The following is a 27,849-nucleotide window of genomic DNA, read 5'->3' as shown; positions in this document are numbered from 1 at the left end:
ACTTAGCTTTGAAGTTGTCTTCAATGAGTCTCGAGGGTTTTATTTTTTTGCCCCAGCCATACAGTATAAGGAAATGAGACTTTATATTGTGTGCAATACTCAGTCCTTTCAATATTGTCCAACTAGGCAGTTGCAAGAAACCTACACGCATATCTATTGTATTAGTCATGAAAATTTCAGTACACATATAGCTTTTGCCGATTAGCTATAGATATATTTAGGGTCCTCGGGAGTCAGTACAATATCCGAGTGAGTCATCCGGGGAGGTTCCCCCTCCTCCTACTCGGTACCTTTAAACAGGTTCACTGTGCTACCGGGTTTCATCATTTGTATTAGTTTTTTTTTCAAATACATAGCACCTTACCTACGAAGTTACTTGCAATCATAGGATTTGGATAATGTATGTCAGCAATATTAATATTCTTACAAGCAAGCATCCAAAAGTTCTAAAAAAGTACGACGTATCGCTTCTAGTGAAGGGTCGCAGATGTAGTCGCATACTTTAGACTCGACGAATTTATGCCTCGGGCGGCTTTAGCCGTCGCACCGTTTCTCGGAGACAAAGTTTAATTGAATGAGCCTGCTTTTGATGGATTATAATAAGATTGTCTAAGCACAATGTACTTTTGGTAGCACAATGCTTAGGTACTTTCCTTTCGTCAATATTATGTTTAGGTACCTACGTATTTACAAAAAGTTTTCAACGTGATTACTGAATTAACAGCCTTTAGAAGTTTATTTATTTATTTTTGGCATAGCTACAGAATACAAACTGTGAAAATGCTTAAAGTTAACATGCATTATAATAGGAGTAAATTTGTATTCCTATGACAGCCACCCACGGCTTTTGCGAAATAAATAAAATACTTACAAATTAACAGACTATTAAACATAATAAAAAAAAAATTGCACTTAAAAACAATAGCAAAAAATCATATTACACGTACATAAAAACAATAAGATTCTTAAATATCCAACATATTCAGCTTCTCCTTACAAATATTTAAATAAGTATAGCGACTATGGGAGAATAAGTCCAAATCTTTAGAAAAGTTGTTATGAGCTCTAAACATGCGTAAAATAGTTAAATTAATATAGATACCTTGTTACGCGTGGTAGATAGAGACTACCAGGTTGCAAACCCGGGAACCAGCAGTTTAGGAAACTTATTCTCCTAAATTGGTTTTGGTCTGTGTGTCCTGCGTAGCGCCTCTAGGATTTATTTCGGTATTTTTGTGCTCGCGGGAATTCTCTAACTTAAGTTTGGGTAATTCGTGGAAATGTTTTAATTTGGGATTTACCACTCCCTTGACGTAACTATGTCTAGATCAGATAGGAGACGTCCTTGAAATAGGCCAGATCAAAAGTACCAAGAACAAACGGGTATATATGAAGAGACTCCAGAGAGTAGAGAAGGCGAAAAAGGTTTGTCAGGAGCAGGGAAAGAGTCATCGTCGTTTCCTACCTACTATGTGGGTCATCTTTACGTTAGTTTTGATTATAGTGACCCTCTCTACCGACCCTTAAAGTATACGAGAAGGGCACTATAGCCTGTGCGTGCACAGGAACCTTCTTAGTTCAGATTCTGACTCTAGATCAGCCAGTGTACAGGGTTGTCACAGAACGTTGTCACTGACTTCATCCGGTTCTCAAGAGGCTAGCGCCTTGGGTGAGCCGCCCTTACACGTACACTATCCTCCCTACTTTCCAGATAGGTACTGGAACTGTAGGCACGATCACTTCCCGACGCCGATAAAACCGTGTGGGTGACAGTCGGATGGGGTATATATATTTAACAGCAGTAGAGCTCCTCGTGAAAGAGTCGGTCAGTCCAGGGAAGTATTGCCTTACCTATTTCTGCCGGCAGGTAGTAATGGAGCATTACTGCGTTTTGCTTTTGAAGGGTATTATAGGTGCTCGTGAAATTACAGGCACAAGGGACTTGTCAACTTATGTTTCAGGGTGACGGGCGCAGTATTAGTACCCCTCAGATCTTTGTGATTTAAAGCTCTAAACGGCACTGCAACTGTTATGGACAGGCGTGTCGCTCACCACTAGGCGCACTACTTGTTCGCTCCGTCACTTAGTCTCAGAAAAAAATATACGAGACACTAGTTTAATTACTGTTGGTTAATACAAATTTCGTAAACCGAGGAAACCCTCTATCGGATGTACGAGTTTTGCTTAATTGTGCGCTTAATAGCAAACTTGATAATTAAAAACAAATTATGAGACCTCCAGCTGGTTTTAATAGCATTTAACAGTGCGAAGTTTAATTAAATCGGCCCGCAGACTTGGCGGAGACGACGATCTGAGAGAATTAATGGCTTCAATCGTCTTCTGTTATTGTAAACACTTGCAGTTTAGTTGTTAAATGTTTAAATAAAACCTTATTCGATTGGGAATGCTCTTTTGATTTCGTCAAATATGGAAGATCTGCCAACTTTAACACATTAGACTGATACTATAATGTTTTAGTTAGCAGTGGGTTTATAAATTTTATGACGTTTTGGACACATATCAACCCGTTCGTGTATGCTATAAACCTAAGATATTCCAGTGAAAACTTCGATGGCGTTCTAGAATAGTGGCCTATTTCGAAAGCATTTATTTAATCAGAAAGATGGTAAACTGAGATGTGTCTGCCGCGCAAATTTGACATATCGTAAACCATCTTAAGGTTATCATGTGATTATTTTAAACAATGAAAAGTTCAGTATCCCATTCACAATAAAATTTAGCGTTTCCTGAACAAACTTCAGAAATTAGTCGAAACAGGAAGTATTTTGGTTTGTTAAGGCACTATTCCTGAAAAGCAGCGATCTGTGTTAAAATGCCTTCCTTGTTTTACTCATACGATTATGGCATCTTTATACAGAAACCTGTCTTGCTTGGACCGCGTGCTCAGAATAAATGAATATCTACATTACATTGCGTGTCTGATATCCGACGGTTCCAATCCCTAGATGGCGTGTACCTACCTATGACTTAAATTTCCAAGGTACCTGTATTTGCGAATGTTTAATACCTGTAAGTTAAGGAAAATATCGTGATGAAACTGTAAGTCGAGGAAGGTTCCCAACCTTTGGAGAACTTATGAAGTCCTCAAACCGCGCCGTGGTCTACATTCAGGGCCCCAATTCTGCTAATTTTGTGGACACCACTGGTCATTGTACTTTAGTGATGTTCATGTAAAAAAATCGATATTTTTTCCGATGTGATATACCGAGCGAAGACAAAGGCAAGGCATATAGGCTGTCTATACGTGGGTATTGGCCTTCTCTCGCCTAGGTTCGGCCTACAAGTATTGCGGGCTTTAACTTCTAGCACAATACCAAACGTTACAAATTTTTGCCATTCATATTCTATGTACACACAACTGAGGTAATATAAAATTAGCAGACTTTTCAAATTCAAATTCAAATTCAAAATAATCTTTATTTCATAGGTAAGCATTATTACACTTGAAATCGTCACAATGGTTAAACTCTACCGCTCATTCGTAAGGCAGATTCCCCTGAGAAGAATGAGCAAAAAACTCTAGGGGTTGCTCTTTGTAAATAATATTTACAATATTTTTTTATTTGAAACATCAGATTGAGACTACCTCCATGAGCTAAACGGGTTACTACCACGGATTTTTGTCATCCAAGTACGCAGAAGTTGTATAATAACCTTTAGTATAAAGTTTTTGTTTCACTATAGTTTTAAACCTCGTGAAAGGCAAATTTTGTATATCAACCGGAATCTTGTTATAGAAGCGTATACATTGCCCCTTAAATGATTGTTTGACTTTGTGAAGACGACTATCAAGAAAAGCTAGTTTATTTTTATTCCTCGTATTAATGTTATGTCTGTCACTATTTTTCATAAAGAAATTACTATTCCTTTTAACATAAATTATATTTTCATAAATGTATTGTGAGGCTAGTGTAAGAATGTTAATTTCCTTAAACTTATCTCTCAAAGATACTATGGGGCCCAGATTGTAAATTGCCCTAACTGCACGTTTCTGCAGGACAAAGATTCTATTGATATCGGCGGCATTACCCCAAAGCAAAATGCTTAGTAACCAAGTACCCGCAGAGAGTGTCTTGCGACTAGTTTTAAATAGGTTCTGTATCGCATTTGGTAAAAAAACAAAAACAAACCTATATAAAAATAAAAAATAAAAAAAATAAAATAAAATAGCCTCTAGAGACTATTCCACTACACTGTGAATGAAAATCTTTCTGTGATGAACAGAGTACAGCAACGTCATCTTGAAAATGATTAAGTATTACTACTCGCATAATGGAGGGACCTCTAACGAGGCACCTTATTAATTTTAATAGGTCTAAGTTACAGACACTGTACTAACATAGTTGATAAGTCTACTACTACTATAGTTTAATTAAATTCTACGTAGAATAACAAATAGAAACATGATTTTTAGGCTGCTATCGATTGACTGCGTGTTTGCAATTAGTGCGTGAAGTCATAATCAAGTTCATGCAGTCGAGATCGACTGCATGCAGTTAATGCGTGAAATCGTTATCAAATTCATGCAGTCGAGGTTTCGGCGAATTTTTACACGAAATTTGAATGGATTAGTGCGCGTGTCCACGCTAAGAAAAGTCACCTGATCTATGCTAGAATTCGTGTCGTTTCTACACGTGAACTGTATACACTGCCTCGGTGCCGGACAAAAAAAACATCTTGTCTGCCCTCGACACGACGCGCTCTGCCGCTATTGTATGGCTCGTGGTGAAATGCATTGTCAGTCAACGAACGTAAAACGAAACGAAGACTCGTAATGCGCTGACACATTTTACCCTACACATGTCTGTCCGAAAGCATTCGTATCGTGTACATATTCATCATTTTTTCGTCTGCAACAGACACGACATGTTTTCGTGGCTAGATCCGACAAAGTTCTTGTCGTGTACAAGACCATTCTCATCTCTTCTGTAGCAGACACGTTGAGTTCCTTAGCGTGTACACGCGCCCTTATTGATAATGCCAATCTTGAAGTCATATTTGTGGTGATTTTTGTTCAATAGAAATTTGCAAAAATGACCAGCAATTAATTATTTATAAAACTGTGTCATCCTTAACGATTTTTTCATTTGACGGGAGAGATTGCAAACATTCTCGAGTTCGAGTATTAAGTTCATAATCGGAAATTGATGATAGATAGGATATGTAGTAAATTCATGTAAAATATTACAATTTTGTGTCTTTTGATCTACCATTAGCAGTAAATATTAACCATCTAGCAGTAACTATTAATGGACTTAAACCTTACTTACTTTATTCATAATCATAAATTATACCTATCAATAGGTACAGTCGGTGCCCTCACTTCAGTAGCCACTATTTTGTACTAAGAGCTATACAAATAGTGGATAGCTAAGCGAGGGCACCGACTGTACTTAGTAGTTTATAATAATTGGCTTGGTAAGTACACATATCTACATAACTGACGTAACCCAACTATCTACTTATCCGTTTAAATTCCAACCTCACGAGCAGGATATGGGCAGAGTTGGACTAAATAATGAGCATTGACAAAAAAAATGTTCTTTTCACCTGCTGTCATTGGCAACGTTTTGTTAGTAAACATTCATTCTATATCGAATTTGGTTAGAGTACATATAAATTCTTGTTGTCAATGTAACGTAATTGAATGCATGTAATAATATAAAATGTCTAAATAGTTCCTTTGACTTGTCCAACAGCGACTGAGATCCGTTGCCAGGAGATGTCGAAGGGTGGGTTGGCGTACGAGGTGATCCTTGCAGAGCCGGTGGGCGTGCCCGCGCCTGTACCGCGTCGTGCCGACTCGCCCGATAAGACGCCTTCCGTCGAGGAGATCCAGGAGAAGCTCAAGGCCGCCGAGGAGCGACGGCGGGTGAGTTATATCGCGTCTTGGAGATTGGCGAGACTCTGGTGATTTGTTCTGTACACCATTTCCCGCTACAAGCATAGTATAATAAGGCAAGTCTAGTAACTCTACTAATTCCATACAAACGTAGCAGCGCACAGTGGTACATTGGCGGAAAAAAGTATTTTTTATGAACATTTATCTAAACACATTTTACATTTGTATACATACAACACTATACACTCCATAGATACAAAAACTATAAAAACAAATTGCCAGTAGTTGTACATTACGAAAATACAAGACTAAGCATATCCGATACAGACATAACCATTTTTGCGCAAAACTTCTGTTTTTCTGTTTAAAATTAAAATTAAATTAAATAGAATTTGCGATATTTGTGTTTTATTTTATAATGCACAGAAATGTAATCTTGTCGGTACGTATAATAGTGAAACGATTTTGTCTTTTTAATATTTCTCATTTACGTTTTAAGGAATGCCTAATATAAGACCAATATTTTATAAATTTAAAGCTATATATTTTTATCGCCGTCGACCGCTGTTTACTTATATCACTTAATCGATTTATTAGTCTGTCTTGATCAGTTTTTATAAATTTTAGCTACCACCAACTGCCATCTTGGATGTGAGAACTCAAACTCAAAACCAACGATTAGAATATAATCTAATTTTGAAATAATTATTTTAAATGAAATTTCTCATTTGTAATAAAAATTATTAATACCGAAATTGTTAATTACAGCAGCAGCAGTGCTGCTTGTATGTATGCATGGTCGCCGCGCGACGTGTTCGGACTCACACATTCGCATAGACGCATAATTTCGCAGTGCACTCGCGTGGCATAGCGCGGGTCGTCACACGCACCATTAATTATAGAGTTAAAACGATCACTGGGTGTTTAAAAAATGTCATCAAACAGTAGATAGACATTTATTGTTGTGTTTGTGGTAGTTTGAATTTATCAACATTTCATTTCTATTTCATAATCATGCTCCATAATCAAGGTCCGCTATACTGGTACAAAAATATCAATACGAACGTATTTACTGCTTTTAACAAAGGTTCTTTTAAAAAAAACACGAGATTACAGTGATTAACACCTTAATTTATCAAATTATGTTTACAACCTGTAGGAACAACTACAATAGTAATGCTCTACCATGGTTCTACCCTACGCTCCGAACTGTGTTACGTCACTTGCTCTTATTATGGTGAAATTGCAGGTACATGAGACTTATCAACTTATGTCCCAGAGTGACGAGCGCATTAGCAGTGCCCCTCTGATCTTTGCGATTTAAAGCTCTGAGTGGCACTGCAGTTGTCATGGACAGGCGTGTAGCTTACCATACATCCCGTCACTAATTCGGAATTCAGTGTAATTCCATACTTATTACAAATTTCGATGTAAAAAATCTTACACGACAAAAAGAGGCAATTTCACACAATACCTACCTTGCAATCCTGTGAATTCTCACTACTAAGGATGCACATTACGATTCGTTTTTATGGAAATTGATTCAATTACGTATGATTTAACGATTTTTTTGTATCGATTTATTTCAATGCGATTTTCAAGCGAATCGATTCAATGGACAGGCAAATCGAACGGTATAGATCAGGAAGCAATAAACATTTTGTAATAATAATAATTAAATTTGAACAAAACTCGATTTACAACTAATATGTAGTTATAAATAGTTTTTGCTCGAATTAAACCCAGCGTTATTAAAACGCCGTGTTAAAACCCGGGCGCTTGCTCATCTCTGGTACTGTGATGTTAAAATAGCACTCCAATCTGCATATGCAGCAGTATAAGTGAATCTTGCGCATTGTAACTTACAGAGCTTGGAGCAGAGCAAGATGGCCGTGATCGCTCAAAAGATGGCCAAGATCGAGGAGGCGTCGCGCATCCGTAGCGAGCAGACTAACAACTTCATCACGGCCACCAAGGAAGCGTTGGACGCCAAGATGGAGACGCACGAAGAGAAACGCGAGGCCTATATCAACGAGCTGCGGGCCAGGCTTAAGGACCATCTTGAGGGTGTTGAAAAGACCAGGTAAACGTTAATGATTTAGATTTCAAGACTTTTGTGGTTATTCAAATATTCACTAAATTATTATCACTATATACTTGCTCTGGAATCATATTGTTAAAACGTATATAGTTCTCCATAAAAGGGTCGTTTGCCATGGTTAAACGAAATCGTGGTATCATGAGTTTGGACTTGGCTCTAAGGTTAATACTTTTTTACGGTTTTGTATTCCTGATATTTAAAAAAATAGTAGGCCGGACAAAAAACCTGACATTTCTATGCAAGAAAGTCCGAACTTACAAGTAACAAAATAAAGTCGAAATCCGTCTGTCTCCCACGGCAGCAGAGATGGACACAGCACAGCAACAAAAATTTTGTCGTAAATCGAGTTTTATTGTATAATTATATAGAAAAACCCTGGTATTTTTCTTTTTATTCTGAAAATTTTTATCCCAAGTATGTGCGAGCACATGCTTGTTAATATAGTTTGTTTATTATGCCTTTAAATTTGTATCTTTTTAACGTTTTGTTTTTGTTCTTTAGATGTCTTATAAAATTGCTAAATAAAAATACGTTCCTTAAAATCCTAAAGGATTGTCAATTTCTCCCTCTACTCAAAATCACCTGGCAAAGGGTCTCGCTACTGGAATTTTTCTAATGCAACCACGCAATTGATTGACATCGTGTAGATTGACACTGGAGCAGCAAACGGCGGAGGTGTACAAGGCGATCGAGGACAAGATGACCACCGCCGCCGACAAGCGCGACGAAAACCTCAAGAAGATGATCGAGCGTCTTCGCGAACATGTACGTTCTCTATTCATATTAGACAATAATTTATGTCACAATGGTGAAACATGTGGATGGAATGCCGCTTTTAAATGGTGCTTCTACTGTCTGTTGCTAAGGTGTTTTGATGTCTATTGTTGTTATAAAACAAAGTCGGTATAAAATACGTAGAAAATAAGGAGCGAATGGGAGATTGTTGAACGATCAAACGTAACAGCCAATGTTTTGAATAAATTCAATAAAAATGTATTAAATTTATGCGAAGAACCGATTCGAAAATTATACATTGTCTATAGTTTTAAAACTTTCAGTATTAATGAGCTATATATGGTAGGTAGATAAATTAAAAAAAAAACGATCACAAGAGTTTGTGGAATATTCTATTTTTTTATTTATTTAAACTTTATTGCACACAAAGTACAAATGGCAGACTTAATGCCATTATGCATTCTCTACCAGTCAACCAGAGAGCTAGGTTCAGAATAAATTACAAGAGTGCATAACATGACAAATAAAAACAAATAAATCAAAATTTATAAATAACTATTTGTCAAATTTTATTGAAATCGTTTAACGAAAAGTGGATGAAATCCAATAAAGCGGATTCATCCCCTAATTTGCCACCCTTAGAGTTGGAATATATTCTTCAAATTTGAATGGCACCACTACTGAGATATCTCCTTTCCAACAAAAAAGAATCATCGAAATCGGTTCAAAAAACGTTGATGTTATAGCGTAGTAACAGTAGGGCTCCTTGTAAAAGAGGTCGTCGACTTACTTATTTCTGCTGCCAAGCAGTAATCTGAGCATTGCTACGTTCCGGTTTCAAAGGTTTAAAAAAATACACAAAAAATTACAGTCGAGGAGGTTCTCAACCTCCTCCTTTTTTTGAAGTCGGTTAAAAAAATGTTTCGTACTACTACACTCAGGCGCCATCAACGAACTTTCCATTTGTCCTTTTGTGTTTTGTCTCTGTCACGGCTTGATGTGCAAAAAGGGTTATTCAATTAGGAGGAGCAGATCCGCAAAGTGCGCACGGGCAACCAGGAGCGCTTCCAGCAACTGGAGAGCACCATCCAGGACAAACTGCAGCAGGCAGCCGAGCGCCGGATGCAGCTCGAACAAGAGCAGAAAGAGAAGCTGCGCAACCATGTAAGTTATGCTTGTCAGTGTGCTGATACAGTTGCCAGAAAAATAAATTAATGCTTCTTTATTTTCTACTTCATTCGAAATTTTGCAATACGACTATTGAGGACAATTAAAACTTAACAATACAATGCAAATACAAAAAGAATAAGGCTCAATTTATTTATTTTAATTTACATCACCAGCATAGAATCACCAACACCAATGTACAAACAACAATGTGACAAATATGTCAAAACTACCATGTAACAAATTTTCAGAAAGGTTCTGTTTCTGTTGTGACAGTATTGTTTTTTTTTTTCGTGTGTAGCAAAAAGTATGAAGAAAGCAGTAGCTATACCCCTAAAGCTTTGCTTTACTTTATGTATATAATTCAATTGGTCAAATATGTGACCATAAAGTTAATTATGCTGTTACATAAATTCGCTTAAAAATAAAATGAAATAAAAAATAAATAAATCATTTATTGTCTCAGAATAACATTTTTTTAAAACTCCGCAGTGTAAATTGAGCCTAGGATCATTGTTTGTGACTGTTATAGTCGCCTCAGTTCCGAATCCGAGAAATGACGGTCCGAAACAATGCACGTGCCAATAAGCCTTGATTACTATCAGAACCGATGTCGCCAAAACTCACACATTCTTAATTTGAAACACAACGAAATCTTGATAATGATTGGTCGTAGAATCAAATTTTAAAAAGAAATAACAAATTCTGGATTTTTAATATAATTTAAACGTTACCCTACTGGCATATCGTTGATAGTTCAATACCATCAATACCTATTATTGCAAGTTACGGCGTTTTGATATTAAATTGAAATTTCAATCAATGTCCTGCCATCTAGCGGTTAATTGCTGAACCACGACGAATTGGAGTTATTAATTTAGTTCCCCAAAATAATCGACCATATTGCAGGGGTATAAGCTTTTCGTTTCTTGTAACAAAAAAATTATTTCGATAAACAGAAAATTTATTAATATTTTTGGTGCGGCAATCATTTTTGTACTCCAAAACAGCACAATAATTCATTTTTCTACGGTTTTATAGAATTTACGCGAAAGAATTGACACGACCATACCGTACAAAGCGAAAACGGCGGACTGAGCTCACATAGGTCCTAAGGTATGATTCAAAGCACTAGAAATCATACTCAAGTCCCTGCCATTAGGGTCGTATTTCCAGTGCTTGTGTTGCCAGTGCAATCCTGACTTGAGCATTGAATAGAGGTCTAGAATACGACCCTTAGAGACCTATCGTTGGCACGCGTGTGAGGCTAACTAACCACTTCTACGGTATTTTCTGTTCTGTGGTCCGAAACGTCACAGGGATCATTTTATCTCCAGGTGTACAAAGAGATATTTTCTCGGATTCACAAGTGACATCCTATTGGGTCCGGGTTTTGTAGATTTGTATAGTCTCGGGTTCGGAACGAATACGCACAGGATGCAGTGCGAAAACGCTCTCATAGTGGTATTTACATAACTATCTGTTTACATAATCTTGCGAAAGTACACATTTTTAGTTTCTTTCTCATGAATTTGTACAATTTTTGTCGAAATGTGCTATTAATTTGTAATATAATTTTCCTCTTTTTGTCTTTTAAATAAAGAAAAACTCGAAAATTTATACATTTTCTTTGTGGTACGCAAATTTCAACTTTTGACTGTCCTGAGAACAGACGCAATATTTTGCAGGGAAATAGAGGTTTTTCGTGTTTTTATGATAGAACCAAACAGAAAATGATGTTGATAGCATTGAAACACAAAATCGTATTACATGGTATTACTGAAAGTTGGAAATATACACCCTGCGCCCTTTTCTACGCCTATTGACTAATACGTTAAATCATTCGCTTTTTCTACTCTTGTTTTGTAGTCACTCGTGTGACATGTGACGTCTAAACGTTCAACATATTATCAGTCATTCATTTCATTCAGAGAATTAAGTTTTCATTCAAACGTAGCAATATCCTTTATTTTTTTCCATCCTCTAAGAGCAATATGCACAATTGATGCCTGTCACGGTGGCACTATACCTTTCACATATCATTGATTTATGTGAAGTCTTTCTCATGACACGGCTTTCGCTTTATTATTATTATTATCTATTTTCACCTAAAGACTGATAAACAGCGGGTGCGGGTCGGGCGCGAGTCCGGTCAGGACGGACGCACACGCCCGCAATCGATATGTTGTCGTCCACATAAATACACAGAATTAGACCCGCCCCGACCCGACTCGCGCCCGACCCGCACCCGCTCCCTGTGTATTTCACGCTTAAAAGATGAATTTTGAATTTATGAACGGGAGAGATGTATTTCCTAACAAAGGCACACTCGGCCAGGGTCCCCTGACCCGAAACCCTTCTCGGGTACAAGAACCGGCGAGCAATACGTGCTGCATTGAACAGCATCTTTATTGCATTTCGTCGATCATCGAATCCAATCCCCTTAAGTTGTTAGCAAATCTCACTTCAATTATCATTTATTTATTTAATAAGCTTGATACTTAAGGTTTAATTTCTACTCTATTCGCTTACTATAAGGTCCAAAGTCGCAAAGTGTCAAGACTGTACAATTTTTATAAACCTATAAACATTCCCACAAAACTGTAATACGGTTTGACTGCAGGATTAAATTCCACCCTCCAAAGTAAGAGACGAAATAATTCGAGATACGAAATAAAACTAGTCTCGCCCTTCTACGACCCGCGAGTTTTACGGTGTCATCTATCTATTTGAAAAACAAACGATGTTAATAAAATTGCTTGAAACGCCCGTTAGACGGCGAACCTGGATTGAATTTTTCTACCGACGCCCTTTAAAGCTCAAACAGCCAATATGAGACAGAATCTTCAAATAGGATGGCCAATAGAATTTCCCAAACAATTTTTTCGTAATACAATACTCCGGGCAGAAAGGGCGTAAATGCGAATTTTTCTCAAAACAAAAGTTATTGAACCAAATAGATGAAATTTTCATGCTCTTTCAATCTGTCAAAGTTTCGTTATTTGCCAATAGAAATGTTTTATTTACGTAAACGTAGATATAAAAAAAACCGACCTCAAAAGTCATTCATCCCCTAGTTTGCCACCCGTCTGAGGTATTCTCTTTCCGACAAAGAAATACACGCGGTCGTATTCAGAACCTCCTACTTTTTTTTGAAGTCGGTCAAACAATAAATAAGAACATATGAACACGGCGTATTCCAAACGCGCCACAGACGCGCAGTCGTCGCGCGTATGTATCGCGCATTTTGATGAGCGATAGTTTTAATTTTGTTTGTTAATTTTTGAAATGAAGCAACTACATGAAATTCTAAGTGTAAATTCCAGTGGAGTATATAAGCTTCTTGCTTGCAACGCGATATTTGCGCGCGTTTTAATCGATTCACTACAGGGCGGCGCGTATAAGATACGCCATGTGCCTAGGCTCTAAAATATCAACCGAAACTCGGCAGTCTTGCACAGTTTGTAGTTTGGCTTTAATGCCTTTCCTGGGCGTTGTTTTGCGGAAATACATATTAATAAAAAATGGACGTAAATAGCCTTGCTACTTCTCAAACCCAATGGATGACAAACCGTACAAAATAGTTGCGCTTGTGCTGAATATTCCGCATGAAATAAATAACAAATATGCAACTAGAATTACTAAAACGACACGTGTTTCGCCTCTACGAGGCACCATTAGCAGATGTTGCAAGTTATTCCGCCGAGCACTCACTCGGCCGAAGAATAAAACATAAAGTTCAACATAAGCACAGCTATTTTGCACGAACTAACCTTAACTGGGTACGCGAAGTATAGCAAGATAACTTATTTCCATTTTTATGATATACAAAAATTGTGAGTGCTAGGGTGCGTTCCCACTATGTCGTGACGACGCAATATAGTCGTGCAGTGTGCAAAGTGTCGTGGCATGTATATTTAAATGAAGTTGTTCACATATAATTTAACACGATTAACTTTCGTTCACCAGTTTTTTGACGTTACGACGACAGACTGTCGTGACAATGGGAAAGCTAGAACGACGTCGTCAGACGATAAATAAAATGTCACGATAAAAAGGTGACGACAGCTAATCGCAGCTTCAAGCAAAGTGGGAACAGCTAGACACGACAGTCGTTCAACGATAAAATAAACGTCCACGACACAGTCACGGCAGATAGTCGTGATATGGGAACAGGCTAGACGCGACAGTTGTCTAACGATAAATAAAATTTTGCGACATGGTGGGAACGCGCCCTAGAGAACCGTGTGAAATATACATTCTGAAGCATCACAAAGACCAATCATTGCATGTTTTTTTTATTATTTTGTATTATCATCATTTTTTGTTTAATCATGGCACCTAGACCAATAAGTTGGAAGTGGTGCGCTCTACCATCTCCGCGAAGGCAGAGGAGATCTCGAAGGACATCGAGACAAAACTCACCACCGCCGAGCTCAACCGGGAAAAGGAAATGCAGAAGAAACTCGACATAATTAAAAAACAGGTCACTTGTCTTTTCAATCTTTCAAGGTCACAAAGCAAGAATTTGCGTGAATACTATTAAATTAATATATGAATATAAAAATTAGGATGGTGTTGTGGTTTAAAAACTTTGACTATTGTAGATGTAATTGAGTACAATATCCAAGCATTTATACGTCTCACTGCACGGGCACGGGTCTCCGCCACTCTGGCTCAATTCTTTCTTCGTTTTCCGAGAGTTTACATTCTTTAACGTGCAGATTTTATCACGAAGTTGTTTTCCTTAATCGAATAGCTCAGGGTAAATTTCAAATTAAATTTAGCACACAACTTCCGAAAAACTCACGAGGTGTAAGCCCGGATTCGAACCCCCGGCCGAGAGGCGGAAGATTAAATCATTAATTAGACTACCACGGTTACGAAATTTTATTAAAACTGGCAACCTTACAAATGTAATTTTTCTCCGTCTTCAAAAAATACCGACTGTACTGTATTGCTAGAGGTAAAGTTACGATAAATGTTTTTATTTATTCTATTTAATTTTCTATCACATAACCTTATTTTTGTTTACTGAATGTACTATTGACGTGAGAGGAAGCCAGGAGAGCCATAACACAGGATTTACCTAATTTGGGCTCCTGCCTCCCAGACCCTATGATCTATCATTTACTTGTATTTTGTACTTGTTGGGGGATAATAAAGGATATAATAATGTATAGTATTTAAAATAGATCATGCTTATTAAGCTTCATTATATATTTTTTTATTATTTTATGTCCCACTGGTGCATTTAACATAAAATTTAAAAATATGATTATGTGAGACGTAAGAACTGTTAGAGATCAACTTCCCCCCAACATTACGGCAGGTGTGCATTCTTCTGCTTGTTCATAAGTAAATTTGGCCATTTTGTATCGCTTCGTTGTGAAGCGCTGTCATTTATATACTTACTTGATGTCTTGTACTAGAATTAATCACACCTCTTGATTGTCTGCAGGAGCGGCGCGCAGAGATAGTGCGGCAGAACAAAAACGCGCGCGCCGACAGCGAAGCGCCCACGCAGGGCTAGGCCACGCCCCGCGCACGCGCAGCACACGCTACCACAGCCGCCTAGCAGCCAACAACCTGAGCTCACAGGGGGCAGCGAAGGTCTTGTGCACACTGCGCAACACTTTAACATCAAAGACTTTTGCTGCCCTCTGTATCTCGCACAGCCATAGGTGCCTGTTCAAGGAGATGTGCTTTTTATCATGGCCAAATTCTTGTATAACGTTATTGGTCTCTTAGTTTTGAGAGCGAAAAGGTATACTGTTAAAAGCCGACCATATCAATATCATCAACTGTACGAAGAAAAATTTTGAAATTGCTTGCCAGTTTTAACAACTGTAACGGCTCTGTTCACTTAGCACACACAAAACCAGCGAAAGTATGCCCACCCGGCATACTTTCTTTTGTCTATAGACTATGACGGGTAAATTAAACATGTCTCTTGTCCTTGTGTTCATGCTAAGTTTCTCGAATGAATGAATGAAATTTGTTTTCCTCGTCAATTTATAATCTTACAGAAATTCGAGACTAATTTAAGATACAAGAACTTTTATCTCTTTGAATGTGGAAATGTTTGAACAAAACATAGCGTGTGTTATGCAGCGCCTCAATTAAGGCCAATAGTGCGTTCATACTGTAACTCGGCATTGTCAAGGACAGAGCTACAAGACAAACAACTTAATTTTTACGCTCAATACAAGTCTTGTCCTCCTCAATGCCCGTGTGACCTCGAACGCGACATTTCAGATCATGCTTACGACATGTTTTCTTCGGTTATTTACCACAATGCTAACATCAAACAAGGCCTATCGACAATTGTCTAGACGTGATCTCACTCGGGCCAACTTTTGGTATTTCCAGTACGTATTTAAGTTTTTTTATTTTTATTTATTTGGATTACTAAAAGTTGGCAGACGGTTCCGTGCAGCCGACAAGATTAACTCACATTAACTTTATAAGTATCTTAAATAAAGAACGATCTTTGATAATCGGTTGTTATCAAAATTGAGCGTTTTTTCGCACGGAACCAGGAGTTTTAACATTTAATTTTTATGTGTTTTATGGACGCGAGGGAGTAACCTAAAATTAGTTATAGACTTATATCATTATTTTTAACATTTAAACGCAACAGTATTTTAGGAAAGTATTCGTGTATGTTGCCGTGGGTAAACGCCCTCGAGTGGCGGTGTAGGTGTAAGGTGGCCGCGGCCGCCGCTGAGTGTGCGCTGCTGGCTGTATGGTTGCTTGTGCTCAGACACCGGACTAGTAACATTGCAAAGAATGGACAGGTTGACGGCGACGGGTGGCATTTGATCTGAGCCAAACTGGTACAAACCTGGAACGTTCTCACCGTCAGTCAATAGCTACATTTTGAAATTGAACTATGTTTTGTTATCTCAAATTGAATAACAGTCCAGACTATAGTTAACAGCGAAAGTGCCTCGTATTTCGTATTTGGCTCCAATATCAATAAAATGTACCATATGGGACTGCCTTTCATAGCATTTTATATTTTTTTATGGTAGAAAGAGCGCTGGCCGGACGGTGTGTTGGACACAACGCTTCTGTGATGTTCTGCTCTTGGGTAGCTAGTGATATTAATGAAGCACGCGGGTTCTGCCCTAGCCTCGAGCGTATGGATCCCTGTGGTTTTGATAGTATATTTTTGGCATTAATTATGTTTCGGTCTGTTTTAACGTCAAGTTACGATAATGGTGTATATAATAAATTGTAACTGCTTGACGCGAGGCCGCTTAGGCGGGGCGAGCAGCTTGCTGCTTCTCTGTCTAATAACTACGCTACGAGTAAGGGAACTAGGTGTAAGGTACTAGCTTGTTTCTCAGTGAAGACAGAAAACTTCTGACCAATTTGCCTTTGGTATTGTGTAGCCTTTTAGACTCACGATCGAGACAAATCATGTAAAGCGATGCAATTAACGCTTTGAGATTATTATTGTTTCCATAATGTTAATCACTCTCCTATCTTATAATGTTTATCTATATGTTAATTTTGTATTTTATGTTACTGAATAACGTGCTTGAGTTGTGAGGTATATGAAAATTGCTATTTTTAAAGTGCAGGCAACTTTTGTAGTTTCATTGTCGTATTAATAAAGTCATAAATAAACACTAACAAAATATTGGATAAAATTTGTTTTATTGTTACCTTAGTACCACTTTACAGCAGCATCTCCTAAGAGAAAAGAGGACCCTTCCATTAGATTGAAGACAAATGAGATTTCATATGAACATAGTAGCAGTAGAGCTTCTTAGTAGCAGTAGAGCTCTTTGTTAAAAAAGTTCGTCCAGGGAAGTACTGTCACCTTACCTATTTCTACTGCCAAGCAGTAATAAATAAATTTGAAAAAAATGGATTATTTTTCATGCTTCTTGATATTTTTAAAATAACTTCTAGGCAGGAATTTAATATAATAATTAATAGATTCAGGCGTTACTTTGCGGAAGTCCATGTTAATAAAAATGGAAGTAAATTATATTGCTACTCTGCGAACCCAGTGAAGGTTAAATCGTGCAAAATAGCTGCGCAAAGAGAATTTAAGCACTACGTTTATAGCTGCGCTTGTGTTGAATAATAAGCGCAACTACAATGTACCCGACACGTGTTTCGCCTCTCCACGAGGCATCCTCAGGGGCTGTTGACTGCTCGACTCTCGGCCGAAGAGTCGACTATTCAAGCGCAGCTATTTAGCACGATTTAACCTTCACCGGGTTCGCGGAGTAGCAAATTAATTTACTTCCATTTTTATTTAATATAATACTTAGCTCATTAGCTTAGCAGCTTGATATAGATAACAAAAAAAGAAAGATTGAGAGAGAGAGAGAGTACAGTCGCATCCAAAGGTGTTAAAACATATAAATCGTAATATGTATAAAATCTTTTGAAAAAACCGTATAGTATGTACAGTCAAGAGCACAACAAGCTTGACACTTTGGACTGTTTTCATCATAAGCGGCATAGAGTTAGATTTAAGTTTTAAGTGTCAAGCTTTACGCGCTCTTGACCTTGTACCATGGGCTTTTTTGTAAGCCATGATCTTCTTGATATCCCCGTCCCGGCTTGACGTCGACTTAATAGACACCCTGTATTTATAGTGGAAGTAAAAACAAAAATAATGGGTACAATAATGTTGAACCAGTGGTCATACAAATGATTCCAACCGACTTTTTTAAATAATCATGTATCGTACCAATGAATTAAAATCAATCTTCCCATACAAAATGCCTGATTGTCGTTTTGTTCCTTTTGTTCTATGAGGCAAGCTCCCCGTCGCGAAATTGCCATAGTAAAATAAAGTCGAAGCTTACTGTCTTTCACTTCAAGAAAAAAAAACGACCATTTGGCATCGATTAAAATAAAAAGAATTTTTATTAAGCTTAAAATATCAAATGAGCCATTTCAGCGGTTTATTTCAAATCGAATTTATGAGAGAGCTATAAATTACCGAACGGACCTAAAAACCTAGTAATGCACCTATGGTCGTATTCCAAAACTCTACTCAATGCGCATGTCAGGACTTGAGTATGATTTCTAGTGCTTGAAATCGTACTCAAGTCCTAACTTGAGCATTGAGTAGAGTTCTGGAATACGACCCATAGATGCAAGCGAGTAATGAGTTGTTTCGTCTCGAGACAAGTAGTGTTATTAGATAAGATTCTTTATTTCATTAAGTAATTAATTCAGCAATACAGCTTGGCGTCCTATTTTATTAGTTCTATTACCTTAGTAGCCATTTCTTACATGATTTTTTATAGTAATGGTATGCCGAAGCTTGTAAAAAATTGAAATTAAAAAAACAAACGTCAAATAAAAATTACAATGGCCGATTTTATGTGGCGTTGCTGCTGAATTTTGGTTTTTAATGCAAAACACAACTTGATATTGTGTGAGCGGGTACTAAGAACAATACATTGTAAGTAATAGTTCATTGGTTTCATTAAGATGGCAGACAGTAAGGAAGGAAAACGTAAAAAGGACAAGAATAGTGATGATGATGAAAATCGTAAAGAAACGAGGGAAAAGAAGTCGAAGCGGGCCCGGTCGAGATCTAGATCGCCTGTTCGTGAAGAGTCCAGGCGTAAACGACGGCGTTCCAGATCAGTTTCCAAAGACAGACACGCTAAAAAAGAGAAACAACAAGATGGTAACTCTAAATCGCTTGAGGTGAAAAAAGAAGGTCCAGAAAGGAAAAATAGGGACATAGATATGGTTAATACTAGAACGGGAGGTGCTTACATCCCGCCCGCGCGACTACGCATGATGCAGGCTCAAATTACGGACAAATCATCAATGGCTTTTCAAAGACTTGCTTGGGAAGCCCTGAAAAAGTCCATTCATGGTCATATTAACAAGATAAACGTGGGCAACATCGGGATAATTATCAAAGAGCTTTTAAAGGAGAACATAGTGCGTGGTAGAGGTTTGTTGTGCCGTTCTGTGATTCAAGCACAGGCTGCATCCCCAACATTTACTAATGTTTATGCTGCCCTGGTAGCTGCAGTGAACTCACGATTCCCTAATATTGGAGAATTATTACTGAAAAGGCTGGTGATTCAATTCAAGAGAGGATTCAAACGCAATGATAAGTCCATTTGTATTTCGTCTGCGTCATTCATAGCTCATCTTGTTAATCAGAGAGTAGCACATGAAATTCTAGCTTTAGAGTTGTTGACATTGCTAGTAGAGACACCGACGGATGATTCTGTTGAGGTCGCAATTGCATTCTTGAAAGAATGCGGTCAGAAGTTGACTGAAGTCTCCTCTAAAGGAGTTAATGCAATATTTGGCATGTTGCGAAACATTCTTCATGAGGGGCAGTTGGATAAAAGAGTCCAGTACATGATAGAAGTAATGTTTCAAGTGTGGAAGGATGGATTCAAGGATCATCCGGCTCTGCTTGAGGAATTGGAACTCGTTCCTGAGGAAGAGCAGTTCACACATTTATTGATGCTTGATGATGCTACTGACCCTCAAGATATCCTGAGTAAGTAATTTTTAATTTTTTGCAAACCTGACTGCTGGTGTCTTATAATTATTCAATAAATAGAAAGTTTTTCTCATGGCAGTACATGCTATTTCGTCTGCTTAAAGGTAAAACCACATAAGTGAAATTCCACAAATCCACAAAAAATCTCCAAATTATGTACCTGTTGTAAGAAAATCACCATCTTTCTGCAGATAAGACCACTTATTGAGTTTATAGCTTTTTTGGTATTGAATTTCACCTGCAGAAAGACAGTGATTTTCTTACCATAGATATATATGTATAAAGACTTTTTGTAGAAATGTCACTTATGTGGTTTTACCTTTAAACAGACAATTTATTTGTTACTGAGATACAAGGTTATTGTGTTGCTGTATGTATTTTTTGTATTTATGTGTGTCATATGGTGGCATAATGGTAATTAACACTTTTGCTTAAACTTCCAGATGTTTTCAAGTTTGATGAAAAGTATGAAGAAAATGAGCAAAAGTACAAAACATTAAGCAAAGAGATCTTGGGCTCTGATGCAGAGTCTGATGACGATGAAGAGGGCTCTGGGCAAAGTGGCAGTGACGAATCGGAAGAGGAAGAAGAAGGTGAAGAACAAAAACCGATGACCATTATTGATAATACAGAGACAAATTTAGTAGCACTCCGACGTACTATTTATTTAACAATAAACTCAAGTTTGGACTTTGAAGAATGCGCCCACAAACTTATGAAGATGCAATTAAAACCAGGACAGGAAGTAGAACTCTGCCACATGTTTTTAGATTGCTGTGCTGAACAAAGAACCTATGAAAAATTTTATGGATTGTTGGCACAAAGATTTTGTAATATCAACAGGATATACATAGAGCCCTTTGAAGAGATTTTTAAGGATTCCTATGCAACAGCACATAGACTTGACACAAACAGATTGAGAAATGTTAGTAAATTTTTTGCACACTTGCTATTTACGGATTCTATCGGCTGGGAAGTCTTAGAATGTGTACGGTTGAACGAGGAAGACACTACTAGCTCCAGTCGTATTTACATCAAGATTTTATTCCAAGAGCTAGCTGAATACATGGGATTAAAGAAACTGAACGACAGATTAAAAGACCCGTGAGTTTTTATCATAATTCCATTATTAAGGAATTTTACTATCTTGGAATATTAATTGTTGTTTTCTTTTTTCAGGACATTGCAGGAGGCGTTCTCGGGTGTGTTCCCGCGTGATAATCCAAAGAATACAAGATTTTCCATTAATTTCTTTACATCTATTGGTTTGGGAGGCCTAACTGATGAACTGCGAGAACATTTAAAGCAAATGCCAAAGGTGTGTTAGGATAGAGATAGAGTGGTAGGATAGTGGTGCTACGAGAAATTTGGTTCTCACTTCAGCCAAATGAATAATTAATGTTCGAAACTGGTAGTTAAAATACATTTTTCTCTTCCAGACTGTGCCACCGCCCATTACAGAGATCAACATCGAAAGTGAATCTGAAAGTTCCAGCTCTAGTTCAAGCTCCAGCAGTTCATCAGACTCTTCATCTAGTGACAGTGATTCCAGTAATGGTGAGTTGGATATAATTTTATAGATGATGACTGCTAATATTTATATTCATCTCCCAATGTTATCTTTGATGTAACATATATAAGCGAATTTTTGTAACGAAATCGTACCTAGCATAATGAACTTTATGTCAAGTCTGTAACAAAACCATATTACAAAAACTTGCTTCTATTCCGTTCCAATCTATTCTGCGGCAATGTAAATTAAGCCTAAATCATGGTCGCTCTGTACCTGATCTTCAATGTCTTTATTTGTATGACAGAAGGCATTCTAAAAGGTTTACTTGGTTTCAGAATTAGATTCAGATGGAGAAAACAGCAAAAAGAAACGTGAAAAGAGTCAGTCAAAAAGTAAAAACAAGGACCAAACTCCTGAAAATGAATCTAATAAAGATGTCGAAAGATGGGGTCACGATGGTTTCTATGATACATATGGAAAAGACGCCAGAAGGCATGAAAGACCAGAATGGCAGGAGAGGGATAAGGATGGATTTGCTAGACCAAGAGATGTAAGGCGAGACCAGAGGAGTGATCAAAGAAATGCAGATTTCCGAAGAGAAGAAAGAAGAAACGACAGGCGTGAAGATGAGCGCAGAAGTCGCGACGAAGAAAGACGTCGGGACAATAGAAATGGCGCCAAAGATGATTCTAGAAGACGTCGCGAAGATGATAGAGAAGATTCTAGGCGACGTGATGATGACAGGGATGATTCCAGTAAGAAACGCAGTGATGGTAGAGAAGATTCTAGGAGACATGATGACAGGGAAGATTCTAATAAGAGATGCAGTGATAACAGAGAAGATTCTAGAAATAGACGTGACGATGGTCGAGATGACTCTAGAAGACGTGATGATGATAGGGAAGATTCTAGAAATAGACGTGACGATGACAAAGATGATTCTAGAGGGAGACGTGACCATAGAGATCGACGGCGGGATGAGGATAGACGCCGTGACAGGAGTGATGAAGATTTAAGTTTAAGACATGAGAATCACAAGTCTAGAAGAGATGAAGATATATCAAGACGTGACGAAGAAAGGTTGCGGACAGATGAGGACGACTCTAGATCTAAAAAAGACAGATCCGAAAAGGAACAGGAGAAACCAAGACGAGATGATGAAAAATCTAGAAAAAATGATAGTAGATCGAAAAAAGATAATAAACCAACGGGAAGTGAAGATAAAGACAAACGCAATAGTAAAAACGATGACGAAGATTACCAAAAGAAACGAAGTAAAGGCAAGGCGAAGAAAGACGAAAGTTCAAGTTCAGATAGTGACTCTAGTGATGATGATATTCGACGAGATGAGAAAGAAAATAGACATCAAAAAAAGAAAAATAAAGATAAAAGGAGTAAAAAAAATGACAGTGATTCAAGTGAGGACGAGTCTAGAAGCAGGAAACGTAAGGATAAAAAGAAAAATAACGATGATGGTTGGGATATCAGGAGAGGCAGTAGCCTTAAACGAGAGATGGCTGCTGTCTCCAGTCGGTATTGGGATAGCTCGAGAGTATAACAAATTGTAATATGTAAAGTTTGTAAATATGTGTCCTCATTCCAGTCGTAAGTGGAATTGTTTTCTTTATGAAATAAATTAATTTCAATAGCAACATATTTTTTTGTTGTATAGGGATGGGTGCAGACGTTTTTTTTTATCATTAATGGCTTTGCCTTATCACTCTCAGAGGTGTTTAGATAACAAAAATTTAACGCGCGTTTTCAAATCGTGCGTTATTCGTGTAAAAATTTAGTGATGCCTTGATTACCATTTATAACCTCTGTCGTCAAAGCTCACCACTGTCATAAAACAACATTATAATGATTACTTGTTTCTAATTTTAAAAGATTTTTAAGATTTACCCAGTTAGCATATCGTTTGAAAGTTCACTACATATTATTGCAAGTTACGCTTTGATTTTATTAAAATTATATATATATATTATTTATTAAAATTTCATTCAATGTGCTGTCATCTAGCGTCAATAGCTGAAAGACGACGAATGAATAATGCCTATTTAAACAAGGAGCGACATAGTAGATAGACCACCAAATATTAATTAATCACTTTTTCGAATTACGAATTTCCGGAAATGGTTTTACTGCATCGTAGGACAAAACTACTGACCTAGGAAGTCGAAGTTGGATTTTAAAATAATTCATCATGTAAAAAATGCTGTAGATAAGTGACCTTTTACCAAAGCACAGAGTAAAAAAGTAACGAGAATGGTCGCTCTCCACCCCTCCCTAGCCTTAGATACCGCATGTTGACGGAACGGCGACATTTGCTAGTAGAACTTAGAAGAAAAATGAATTAAAAATTTTATTTACGTAGGAATTTTAACATTTTAGTTTGCATGAGACTCGTGATAGCACCAGAGAACAAAAAGTAACATAGCACTCTAAAAATATTTTATTTAAATTAAAAAACACAGTATAACAGATGTTCATAAATTCGAACCACTACGAAAAACGAAACACAATCACAAAGGCAAATGTTCACACTTTGGTAGGTCAATGTTCACACTAGATTATTTTAATACTTTTTGAGTTAGGAATGAAACTATTTTTCCGGATTTAAATCGCGTATATTTGTTTTTTCAAACAAACCGACGTTTCGGGCCCTTTACAGGTCCCATGGTCACGGTTGACAGTCAACCGTGACCATGGGATTTAAATCCGGAAAAATAGTTTCATTCCTATGTATAACAATCGCGAAAACCTAAGAACTCGATACTTTTTGAGTTCTTAGGTTTTCGCGATTGTTACACATAGGAAAGGTCCCATGGTCAACCATAGTCAACCGTGACCATGGGACTGTAAAGAGCCCGAAACGTCGGTTTGTTTGAAAAAACAAATATACGCGATTTAAATCCGGAAAAATAGTTTCATTTCCTATTAATACTTTTTATTAAAAAAAACTGCGGGACGCTTAAACAAGACGAAAAAGTGATATTTACCCATGTACGGCTATTTATCTTCTTAGATGATTAAAGAGACGAGCTTCTTTCGTCCGGATATCCGTAAATCCGAATAGTAATTAGTTAATAATGGTGGTTTTAACAATTTTATGTAGCTCCTTGTAGCTATATCTATATATGTGTCTATTTTGTGGACACCTTTTCCCGACCATTGGTTATATAACATAAAATATATTACGACAAGAAATTTAATGGATTTTTTAAATTAAATAGAATAAGACATAACAATGATATGAAAGACCACAATGGATAATATTATATTTTTATATCTATATTATATCATTTTGCACTTTTTACCACGATTTTCGACACGACCATAACATTCAAACGAAAATGGCGGCATTTCGCATACTGTTGGTACACGTGTCACATATTATCTTTCTAATTTGTGGTCACGTTCACTAATCGCTTATATTGTATTTATTGTTCTGTGGTCTAGCTAAATATACATTCGTCTGTAAGTGCGTGCGCGGTACCACTGCGCTCAAAATCAAAGGAATAATACTTAAAAACGCGCGACAGGTGTGCGTCCATCTGAACCTAGCCTTATCTTGGCTGTGTTATTTGACAGACGAGACTTACCGTTTCATATATTGTCCGCATGACTCTTCAGAATATGAGTGAAAACTAAAAAGGGAAAAAATGTCAAGAAACTAACTTATTTCGATTTATTTAATTTACGTGGCACTAAAGATTTATTATCTGCAATTAGAGGTGATATTAGAAGAAAAAAATTAATTGAGGGGAATTGAGCTATCGCCATAAAGAAAATGTATTCAATAGAATCAATAACGGATGTTGCTACAGCTCCCCACGAAGAAGAGGACAGCTTCGAATGGCCTGTCCCCGAAAAAGTAGTATCGATGCCTGTAGAAGCTTTACAATCGAAGGAGAAGTTAAAAGAACAAAAATCGGCACCTTCTTATTTACATTCCTTGGCTGACAATGATGCCCCGTCTTTTCGAAAACCGGGAAAAGAACCCCGACCAGCTATACTGACAGGGAGTATTGTGACTGAAGAGGATGTTGTTAATATGATTGCTGCTCACGAGTCGGACCCTGAGAATGGATTGAAAAAATATTTGAGTTCGTTGTTGAAAGCTTATTTGGGTTTTAATTGTTCTGTTGAATTTGTCCTTATCTACCGAGATAAGGTTCTCCGGAGAGACTATGGGCTCGACGGCATGACCAGGGTACGGCGGGCGCCCGGGCCAAGCCCTCCGCCAGTGATACGTCTTCACGGGCGTCTCTGGCGGACCCGGACTTGGGTATGGACTCGCCGGGGTTTGTGGTTAGCTGCAGGGACGAACACGTTCGTCTGCCCCGGTAGATAGTGGCCGGGGCTTTCGTCCCGCGCGCAGCCTGGGCGTCTTAGTAGCGGTCTAGTTGAGGGCCTGAGGCGAGGAGACGCGCGGGGCACGTGAGTTGCCCTTTAAGTCGGTGGCTATGTCCAGACATTGTCGTAGGACACTGCCACTTGGCATCTACGGCACTAGCCCGGAGAGCTAGTAGAGGATAGACATCTTCCGGTCCCTCCGGCCGCATAGGTATTTGGAAACTGGAGAGACGCCGTTCATTCGGCGTCGGGAAGTGAGCGTGCCTTACAGCTCCGCCACCAATGAGGAAATTTGGTAGTCGGCTTAGAGCCGGCGGCTCAGCGGTGGCAACCGTTAGCCGTGCGGAGCGCGACGGGAAGTGAGCGTGCCTACAGCTCCGGTACCTATCTGGAAAATAGGGAGGGTGCTGTACGTGCACCCGGGGCAACTCACCTAAGACACTAGCTTTACAGAGAACCGAATGAAGTGCGTGAAAACGTGCTGATCCGGGGTTATAACTTGACTTAGATGGTCCCTGTGCAAGCTCGCTTGCACAGGTCATAGTGCCCTTCTCGCAGAACCAAGAGGTTGATAGGGAGTCTCATATCTTTCTATGAAACTTCTGTAGAAAGATATGAGACTGTTCTGTTGGATTTATGATTGGAAATGACTTAAGAATTGATTGAGTCTAGTTTATGCAGTCATTAAATAAAGCTCTCTTGGTATTTGCGTCACTGCAGCTGTTAAATTGCTTTACAGTCCAGTTAGTGGTTCAAAAGAAGATAGTAGAGAACTACAATTTAACTGAACGAAATTTCCTCGTGATCCTACTGGCGGAGACAGTCGATTACGCTGCGCAACGCGATTTTGATTCACACAAGCTCGCGGCTCTGATGACCATCTATTTGTCTACGCATCTCTATTTCAAGTGGTATTACTGGTCTCCGCCTGGTGCCATTTGGGCATACTTCAAGGAAGTCATGATTCGGCATGCTATTCACGTTAGTAGAAGCGATTTATTATTGTCGGATAATTTTGGGAATTCGTTTTAGATTCCCGTCGCTCCTATGGCCTAAAAGATTATTATATTAACTTCGGAAGTGTCTGTACTAAGGATATATTTATAATTTGCTGGAAAACAAACCCTAGTAGGTACCACAAAATGCTTTAATAAAATCAATGTTACTAGTAAAGATGGGATAAACAAGTTGTAAGCGGCACAGCTACCCACAGCAGTTGCAGTGCTAGTAAGAGCTTTAAATCCCAAAGATCCATTGCGATCGTCGTTGCCCAGAGACATAAAGTTAACAATGTCCTATAATATGAGCTTGTGCGCGAGGATGAAAGGCGACGGCGAGCGTGGTTGAGAAGGCGTTCGCGTTGGGGTTGGGGGACGTACTTTATTCATTTATTTATTGTAAATATATTTACACGGTATGACAGTTAAGAACTTAATGCACCGTGAAAACTAAGCTAATTATAAAAGTAATAACAATAAGATATACAAAAATAAAATAAAAAAGACAAATACATTATAAATACACACTCGATTCTCTAACATCCGTCATTTCATAGAATCTTAAGCATCACACTCCGGTGCTGATGCCAAGAGTTCGTT

General features: G+C 38.0%; 3 protein-coding genes across 5 annotated transcripts in view; all 3 read left to right on the top strand.

Moving 5' to 3' along the window:
- The window catches only part of LOC113231359 (stress response protein NST1), a 63,734-nt gene extending 46,685 nt beyond the window's left edge, over nt 1-17,049 (top strand). The window contains exons 2-7 of one of the 3 annotated variants that reach the window (XM_026465653.1): nt 5,721-5,893; nt 7,732-7,946; nt 8,612-8,729; nt 9,723-9,863; nt 14,212-14,352; nt 15,328-17,049. In XM_026465653.1, the coding sequence (XP_026321438.1) occupies nt 5,721-5,893; nt 7,732-7,946; nt 8,612-8,729; nt 9,723-9,863; nt 14,212-14,352; nt 15,328-15,399 (860 nt within the window). In that variant the 3' untranslated portion in view covers nt 15,400-17,049. The remainder of the gene's footprint in view (nt 1-5,720; nt 5,894-7,731; nt 7,947-8,611; nt 8,730-9,722; nt 9,864-14,211; nt 14,353-15,327) is intronic. The other 2 variants (XM_026465667.1, XM_026465660.1) reach the window with 2 other exon arrangements.
- Nucleotides 17,050-19,217: 2,168 nt separating this feature from the next.
- On the top strand, nt 19,218-23,453 carry LOC113232750 (pre-mRNA-splicing factor CWC22 homolog). Its single transcript, XM_026467531.1, has 6 exons — nt 19,218-20,379; nt 20,826-21,486; nt 21,562-21,700; nt 21,822-21,939; nt 22,231-22,699; nt 22,733-23,453. The coding sequence occupies exons 1-6, from the start codon at nt 19,338-19,340 to the stop codon at nt 23,451-23,453; spliced, it is 3,150 nt and encodes a 1,049-aa protein (XP_026323316.1). The 5' UTR covers nt 19,218-19,337.
- Nucleotides 23,454-25,685: 2,232 nt separating this feature from the next.
- Nucleotides 25,686-27,598, top strand: LOC113232740. Its single transcript, XM_026467521.1, has 3 exons — nt 25,686-26,001; nt 26,991-27,232; nt 27,455-27,598. The coding sequence occupies exons 1-3, from the start codon at nt 25,686-25,688 to the stop codon at nt 27,596-27,598; spliced, it is 702 nt and encodes a 233-aa protein (XP_026323306.1).
- Nucleotides 27,599-27,849: the final 251 nt, after the last annotated feature.

This window comes from Hyposmocoma kahamanoa, unplaced genomic scaffold (assembly GCF_003589595.1).
Source record: "Hyposmocoma kahamanoa isolate Upper Pololo Valley unplaced genomic scaffold, ASM358959v1 102, whole genome shotgun sequence".
NCBI lineage: Eukaryota > Metazoa > Arthropoda > Insecta > Lepidoptera > Cosmopterigidae > Hyposmocoma > Hyposmocoma kahamanoa.
The sequence above is the reverse complement of the archived record's forward strand: the minus strand, read 5'-3'. Positions and strand labels throughout refer to the sequence as shown.

Coding starts and splice junctions, on each gene's coding strand:
- LOC113232750 (XM_026467531.1), top strand. CDS start 19,338: ATGGCAGACAGTAAGGAAGGAAAACGTAAAAAGGACAAGAATAGTGAT. Junction 20,380..20,825: donor TGACCCTCAAGATATCCTGA/GTAAGTAATTTT, acceptor TTAAACTTCCAG/ATGTTTTCAAGTTTGATGAA. Junction 21,940..22,230: donor TGACAGTGATTCCAGTAATG/GTGAGTTGGATA, acceptor ACTTGGTTTCAG/AATTAGATTCAGATGGAGAA.
- LOC113232740 (XM_026467521.1), top strand. CDS start 25,686: ATGTATTCAATAGAATCAATAACGGATGTTGCTACAGCTCCCCACGAA. Junction 26,002..26,990: donor TGGATTGAAAAAATATTTGA/GTTCGTTGTTGA, acceptor ATTGCTTTACAG/TCCAGTTAGTGGTTCAAAAG. Junction 27,233..27,454: donor TGATTCGGCATGCTATTCAC/GTTAGTAGAAGC, acceptor TAAGCGGCACAG/CTACCCACAGCAGTTGCAGT.